The following is an 8,311-nucleotide window of genomic DNA, read 5'->3' as shown; positions in this document are numbered from 1 at the left end:
AATATATATATAAAAAAAAATTCTATATGTGACACAGCATCAGAGTTAAGTTAGGGTTTTTCAAAATGCTGACACGCTGAGCTCAAAAGGTTCGCCATCACTGGTCTAGACCCTGACCTCTTCCCTACTCCATCCACATAGTCCCTGATGGCACTTCTATGTTCTGACATAATCATGGTCCTGACCCAAGACAATACTTGATTTATATGGGGAGGAAGTCTGAACAAGTCCCATCCAATGAGTTCCTTCCCAGAATTTTTAATCTGGAAACACACAGGGTCATCCTCCCCTTGGTGGCTAAAGCTGAAGTACTTAAAGTTTACAGGAGGTTAGAAGCCACATTTTTAGTCATGGGAGAAAGCAATCTTCAGGGAGAGAAGAATGAAGCTGATACATTGAAAGGAGCAAACATGAGAGCTGGATGGAAAATATCCTGATGATATGAATTCCCATATTCATTTATTCCTGAGGCCCAGCTTCATTGCCAGGGTGGTGGCAGTAGCCCTGTACATTTCTATCCTTGGGGTATGTAAGGTCACTCAGTATTCTTGTAAATTCCCTTTGGCTATTTTTATTTTTATTTATCTAGATAACTAGAGGACCAGTGCACGGATTTGTGCACAGATGGGGTCCCTCGGCCTGGCCTGCAGAGATGGGGCCGAAACCAGCTCTACGACATCCCCTGAGGAGTCCCAGATTGTGAGAGGGCGGTTCTTAGGTGATGCACCCTGGAATCCGGCTCCCTCCTCTCTGGTTCCGGTGCATCACCTGAGAACCACAGCTGGCAAGTCACCACAGCTCGGCAGCTCCTGTGTTGAGGTCTGCCTCCTGGTGGTCAGTGCCCATCATAGCTACCAGTTGAACAGTTGGCCGGTTGCTTAGGCTTTTATATAGAGAGAGTAGTGGCCTGGTGCACGAAGTTCATGCACTGGGGGGTGAGGGGGGGTGTCCCTCAGCCCGGCCTGCAGCCTCTCCAATCTGGGATTCCTGTGGGATCGGGCCTAAACTGGCAGTTGGACATCCCTCTCGAAATCCAGGACCGCTGGCTCCTAACTACTCACCTGCCTGCCTGATCGCCCTTAACCACTCTGCCTGCCGGCCTGCTCACCCCCAACTGCCCTCCCCTTCTGGCCTGATCGCCCCTAACTGCCTCTGCCTCTGGCTTTGTCCGGAAGGACATCTGGAAGGTCTCCCAGTCTAATTAGCATATTACCCTTTTATTAGTATAGATAAGCACAGACTTCCATGTGATACATTGTTTTGTATTTTTATTGTTTCTCAAAGTCCTTATGCAGATTTCTTAGCATCAACCTATCTCCTGCCCTATATTCCATTTATACTAGAAATTTCCCATTGTCCTGGGTTTTAAATATACAATTGATCTTTGAACAATGTAGGGGTTATGGATACTGACCCCTTCTGCAGTCGAAATCTATGTATAACTTTTGATTGCCTCTTCTAAAACTTTACTAATAGTCTACTGTTGACTGGGAGCTTTACCAGTAACATAAACATTCAATTAGCACATAATACATTATATATATTGTATACCATTCTACATAATAAAGCGGCAATATGCAAATTGTCCATCACACCCTCGCACAAGATGGCTGCCCCCATGTGGCCACAAGATGGCCACGCCCATGTCGTCACATGATGGCCGCGCCCATGTGGCCACTAGATGGCCGCCCCCATGGCGTCACAAGATGGCTGTACCCATGTCATCACAAGATGACCGCCACAAGATGGCCAGCAAGGGAGGGCAGTTGGGGGCGAACGGACCTGCAGGGGAGGGCAGTTGGGGGTGACCAGGCCTGCGGGGGAGGGCAGTTGGGGGTGACCAGGCCTGCAGGGAAGGGCAGTTGGGGGCAACCGGGCTGGTAGGGGAGGGCAGCTGGGGGGGACCAGGCCAGCAGGGGAAGGCAGTTGGGGGTGATCGGGCTGGCAGGGGAGGGCAGTTTGGGGCGATCGGGCTGGCAGGAGAGGGCAGTTAGGTGTCAATCAGGCTGGCAGGGGAGTGGTTAGGGGCAATCAGGCAGGTAGGCAGGCAAGTGGTTAGGAGCCAGCAGTCACAGATTGTGAGAGGGATGTCCCAGATTGGAGTGTGCAGGCTGGGCTGAGGGACACACACACACACACACACACACACACCCTTACCCTTTGCACGAATTTCGTGTACCGGGCCTTTAGTTTCTTATAATAATGTAAGCTAGAGAAAAGAAAATGCTATTAAGAAAATCATAAGGATCATCTGTGAATTTTTTCAGATTATAGCAAATCTCCAAAAACTTTGCCAAAATATTTATTGAAAAAAATCTGCATATAAATGGACTCGCTCATTTTAAACCCATGTTGTTCCAAAGTTAACTTTACTTTGTTTCCAGACTTTTCTTCATAGTTATTCTTTTGACTGAAATGCTCTGCTTGTCTCTGTTGGAGAAATACTGTTGGCTTTTAAGTTCTAATTCAAATTTTTTCTTTCCTTGATGCCACCTTCTTTTCACAGTTAATGGCTCCCTTAAAACCCTTTTTTCTGTGTTTTTAAATTTCTTGCACTGTATTATGATGCTTATATATTGCTTAACTCTCCTACTAAATTATGAGCTTCTGAAAAGTAGGAACTATAATTCCTTCCTCTTTGATCTTTTTATCTTTAGCACTCAGGTTAACCCAATTGAGCTGTGAATATGTTGTGATTATTAGGAAGACATAATCCTTGTTACATAATTTCCAAATGATGAAGTCACCTTGGCAATACTATAATAATTTGAGCTTCAGGCACACTAATTTTATAAAAAGTTTTCATATTCTTAAAATGGTATAAATCTTAAAATTTTTTATTATAGTGCTTTTACATTCCCTTTCTTTCTTCCTTTTTATCTAGATAAATAAAAATAAAAATACCTACAAAGGAATTCACAAGAATACTGGGTGACGTTACATACCCCAAGGATAGAAATGTACTAGAGCTACTGCCACCACCCTGGCAATGAAGCTGGGCTTCAGGAATAAATGAATATGGGAATTCATATCATCAGGATATTTTCCATCCAGCTCTCATGTTTGCTCCTTTCAATGTATCAGCTTCATTCTTCTCTCCCTGAAGATTGCTTTCTCCCATGACTAAAAATGTGGCTTCTAACCTCTTGTCAACTTTAAGTACTTCAGCTTTAGCCAAGAGGAGGATGACCCTGTGTGTTTCCAGATTAAAAATCCTGGGAAGGAACTCACTGGATGGGACTTATTTATTTATTTTTCTTTCTTCCTTCCTTTCTTCCTTTCTTCCTTTCTTTCTTTCTTTCTTTCTTTCTTTTTTATTTTTCTTTCTTCCTTCCTTTCTTCCTTTCTTCCTTTCTTTCTTTCTTTCGATGGGACTTCTTTCTTCCTTTTTTTTTCTCTCTCTCTCTCTCTCACTCTCTCTCGCTCTCTCGCTCTCTTTCTTTCTTTCATCCTCGCCTGAGGATATTTTTCCTATAGTTCTCAGAGAGAGTAGGAGGGAGGGAGGAAGAGGGAGAGACAGAGGAAAACATCAATGTGAGAGAGACATCAACTGGTTGCCTGCCACACGCACCCCAACTCGGGGTGGGGAGTGATACCACAACTGCAGTATGTGTCCTTGACTAGGAATAGAACCTGTGACCATTTGGTCTGTGGGCTGACATTCTAACCACTGAGCACACCAGCCATGGTTCTGTTTAATTTTAAAGTTTAATTAAGTTTTATTATATGCTGGTGTTTTGTGAAATATAAAGATAGTAAGGCATTCTTTACCCTACAGTTCAACTTGAGAGATAACAAGTGTGTACACTCAACCGAAAATTCAACTTTAAAACCATTTAAGAAAGACTAAATAGCCCTAGCCGGTTTGGCTCAGTGGATAGAGTGTCGGCCCTCAGACTGAAGGGTCCTGGGTTCCATTCCAGTCAAGGACACATACCTCAGTTGCAGGCTCAATCCCCGTCACTGATTGGGCGCGTGCAGGAGGCAATCAGTTAATGGGTCTCTCTCACATCGATGTCTCTCTCTCTCTCTGTCTCTACCCCTCCCTTCCACTAAAAATATCCTCGGTTGAGAATTTAAAAAAAAAAAAAAAAAGACTAAATATAAGATTAGTTGATGCCAACAGCAAAACTTTAAATGTTCTGTGTTCCAGATGCCAACAGTAAAGTATTTCCATGAAGCCAATGTCTATATTTGGAGCATTTATGAAATATGAGAATGTGCTAATTGACTAATCCCAACAACTATTACACAGAACTTCTATAACACAGGAAAGGTACTTGGAGTCATCATTTTAGTAATTTCACAGAAAGAAACTTTATGGAGGGATGTAGGGAGGTCTAACTGAAACAGTTTTCATTCCGTGAAATTATTTGGAAGTTAACATAAAATTTTCTGAACTTTTTATTTTGAATTTTTCAAGCACATATGTTTAAAGACAAGTTCAACATGCACCTTATACCTAGATGCAATAGTTGTTAACATTTTGCTATGTTTGCCCTCTCTTCCTCCTCCACCTTCTCTTTCTCTCTCTCTATACACACCTGTGTTGCTGTTGAACCATTTGAAAGCAAGTTGCACACCTCAAGATACTTGTCCCCTAAATATTCCATCATAAATATTTTTTATTACACAAGACTTCTAGATTTCAAAACTACTGTGCAGTATTTCCGGTTTAAGAAAACACAGAATTATCCTAAACCATTTATGGATTAAGTTATTTAAATTTGGAGAGTTGGTATGAGAAGTGTGAGCTGTAGTGTTACAGAGAGGCTTTAGCTGAGCCAAATCCAGAGTGTTTGGCAAGATAGAATGTCAAGGAGCAGTCCACACGTTAGCCTGGCAACAAGATCCCTGAGGCATTAGGGCATTTCAGTCTTCGTTGCCTTTGTGAAATAATGTGATATAAATGAAAAGGGTGTAATTTTCAGGACAAGAATAAAAAGCCTGATATTTTCTAAAGTACCAGAGGAGAAAGGATTCAGCAAATATATTCTCCCAAAAATGGTTTGAGAACTTAGAACTGTGTTGTCAGAAAAGCCAGGCAGAGAGGAATTTTAAAGAGAGAGGCATAGTAAATTTCAAAAGTTGATTCGGATCTCTGTTTTGTTGTCTTCAGAGTTATTGGAAAAATTCAAATTCTACAAGATTGGTTTTTAAGCAAAATTCTAATTTAAAATAGAATATAATTCTATTTACTCTTTTACATTCACTTTTCACATAAAAAGCCATAATAACCAGAATTATGTGGTATAGGACAGATAGATCAATTGTTCTCTTTATATGCCATTTTTTAATCATCTAAAAATTAAACACATTTTTTCATCTATTCAGGACTTTATAACATGGTAAAATTTGGTGATAAAAGATTCATAAGCTTTTTTGTAAACCCCCCTTTAAAGACAAAGTATTATTAACTATGTTGCACTTGGGGCTTAAACTGCTACTTTTCAATAAAAAAATAAATAAAAGTTGTGAAGAATATGAGTCAGTAACAATGAGCATCCTCCCAAGTTAGTAATAGTATTATTCATTGTATTGTAGATTAGTAATTCTTTGTTGCTATTAAACAATGACTGTAAAGAAAAGAATTAAGTGTCTACTTAATTACACTTAATTCTTTTCTTCATTTCTCCTTTATTTCTAGTGACCAGATTTTCATAAAAATTTCTCTCTTTTACCAGAAATTTTTATGTGGGGAGAAGTGCCTGGATCAGCTAATTCAGAGACTGCTTCAATCAGCAGATGAAGAAGCTGTTATTGAGTTTTTGGATGAAAATCTTAAGTCAACAAAATGCTGATTTATTATTTACAAGAGGCCCAATGCACGAAATTGGTGCAAGAGTAGGCCTTCCTTCCCCCGGCTGCTGGCACTGGCTTCCCTCTGGCACCCAGGCAGGGAAGCACCCAGGACCCAGGCTTCCCTCACGGCCCCGGCTTCATCTGGAAGGTCATCTGGAAGGACGTCTGGTCTAATTAGCATATTATGCTTTTATTATTATAGATATATTATTACATAAGTGAAATGGACCTATGCAGGAAGCTGACAGAGGCATGGGAATCTTTGAGACTTCATAAAGTACAGCTAAAAATGCACAATAATTACAAATGTTTTTGTTTTTTAATTCTCACCTGAGGATATGTTTATTGATTTGAGAGAAAGAGAGAGAAACAAACATTGATCGGTCGCCTCACACATAGGCTCCAAATGGGGATCGAAGCCGCAACCTAGGTATGTGCCCTGACCAGGAATCGAACCCACAACCTTTGGGTGTACAAGATGATGGATCCAACCAACTGAGCCACCCAGTCAGCTTACAAATATGTTTTTTAATGAATCAATCACATTTCTTTTTCTTTCTGGAAGAACTTGAAAACCAAATTTTAATTTTGATGATCTTGTAAACAAAGTATTTTTCATGGTTTAATAACATGAAGGTTAGAATTCTACTCAGCAGGAAGATGGTTTACCTGGTGCTTCCTGGCCATCACCCTGTGCTGGTAGACTTGTCAAGGGAAGAAAGCTTACCTAGCATTGTGATCAGCCTCTCACTAAGGAGGAGGCTAAGAAAATTGGTAACTAGAGGGATGTCCAGGCCACCTGAGTTACTCAGGAGGTACAGGCCCAGTTTCCTTACGCAGAGTCATTCACGTGCTTGCCAATAAAGCAGTTCTCAATGCATTATTCTAGTAATGGAACATGTGGGTCTGATTCTGCCTGCCGGCTATGTCCCCATACTGGCACACTGACTCCTGGGGAGATGCCGGGGGTGGCTCGTTCACAAGACCTTTCTGCTGGGCAGCACTGAGGCCTGCTCTGTGGGGTGGCTGGGCTCACTTTATTTCCCAGCCCATCTTGTAGAACATCTGGAATCTAAGAATCTTCTCAAAACTCCATAAACCTGGTAATCTCTTTTTCTAATTCACCATTTTTCTTCATTTCTTGATGCCAGCTATATTTCAGAGATAGGTTTAACTCTTTGACTGTTTATTTCTTTCACTGTTCCTTTTCATGCTGAGATTGATTTCTGCTTTGATCTAATTCCTTCTTGAACTCTTGTTTCTCATCTTCTAAATTCATACAAAAACGTGATTCACCCTCTAGTGAAGCCTCTGTCATAGATAGTTTTTTAGGGGTGTCAGCCAGTTCTCTTTGAAGTTGTCTAACAACTGTATCTTCTGTCTTTTGACACTGTTTGGCTTAAGTCTCTTTCTACACCTTCTAAATCCAAAGTCCTTTCTCTGAGAGCATCTCTTGTATGATGAAGCTCAATTTCTAAGCTATTGAATTTACTTTCTCCTGCTTTAGAAAATTATTAAGAATCTCATTATTATATTTGCGGTCTCTCTTTATCCTTTTGATACTGATATATTCTTTTAAATTATACCATTCATTGATTAACTCCTTATTTCTTTCACTCAGCATGTTAGAAATAAGGCGAGCCCCAGAGTTAAGGGGTCCTGGTAGAACACAAAGGATACTTGGGGGTCAGACAGCAAAGCAATATCTTTACTTCTGCAGAAGGGTGTGCAACCAACAAAGAGTCTGGTAAACAAAGACTTCGCACTCAGATTTAATCCCTGGCACAGTCTGCCCCTCACCCTGATTGCTTAAGGCTCGGGTTCACATTCTTGCACGATTGGCTAATTCAAAGGAGGGTGGGGGAGGTTAGACATTTAGGAAACCAAAACTTAAAATGGTGGCCTCCTGGGAAATTGCAAGTCATGCAACTTAGAATGGCAGCCGAGAGAATCATTGATTGGCTGCCTCCAGTGGGGAGATCGAGCCTACAACCCAGGCATGTGCCCCTAACTGGAATAGAACCTGGGACCCTTCAGTCTGTGGGCCGGCGTTCTATGCACTGAGCCAAACTGGCTAGGGCTCAAAATGACTGCTCTTAAGCTGAGGAACGTCCTCCTTTGACAAAAAAAGATTACAGGTTGATTCTCATAATTCTCACAAGCATAAGACCTTGCTTTTCACTTTTGACTTTAATATTTTTATGATGTTCCTAAACTGATCTTGAATATTAATTACTGTCTTTCCATCAGCTTTGTTGTGAGCATGATCCAGGTGTTGCAGAAGCAACGTACAGTGGTGCCTTGACTTACAAGTTTAATTCGTTCCGTGACGGAGCTCGTAACTCAAATTACTCGTATGTCAAATCAATTTTCACCATTACAATGAATTGAAATGCCATTAATCAGTGTGGCATTCACTGTGACGTTCGCTGCGCCAACTAGCGGTGGGGTATCTGAAGCTGGCTCGTAACCCGAATTTTAGCTCGCAACTCAAAGCAAAAAATCGGCC

At 41.3% G+C, this 8,311-nt stretch overlaps 1 protein-coding gene across 6 annotated transcripts in view; it reads left to right on the top strand.

The window, feature by feature from the left end:
• Window positions 1–8,311, top strand: part of MTRF1 (mitochondrial translational release factor 1) — a 94,713-nt gene that overhangs the window by 71,396 nt on the left and 15,006 nt on the right. For 2 of the 6 annotated variants that reach the window (XM_005878631.2, XM_014549740.1), the window contains one exon: window positions 5,685–5,886. The exons of 3 other annotated variants lie outside the window; for them this stretch is intronic. In XM_005878631.2, coding sequence (XP_005878693.1) covers window positions 5,685–5,801 — 117 coding nt within the window. In that variant the 3' untranslated portion in view covers window positions 5,802–5,886. Of the gene's footprint in view, window positions 1–2,884; window positions 2,957–5,684; window positions 5,887–8,311 lie in introns of those variants that run through there. One more of the 6 variants, XM_014549739.1, reaches the window with a different exon arrangement.

Source organism: Myotis brandtii, unplaced genomic scaffold, assembly GCF_000412655.1.
Source record: "Myotis brandtii unplaced genomic scaffold, ASM41265v1 scaffold569, whole genome shotgun sequence".
In the NCBI taxonomy this organism is placed as follows: domain Eukaryota; kingdom Metazoa; phylum Chordata; class Mammalia; order Chiroptera; family Vespertilionidae; genus Myotis; species Myotis brandtii.
Note: the sequence above shows the minus strand (reverse complement) of the source record. Positions and strands in the feature narration are given on the sequence as shown.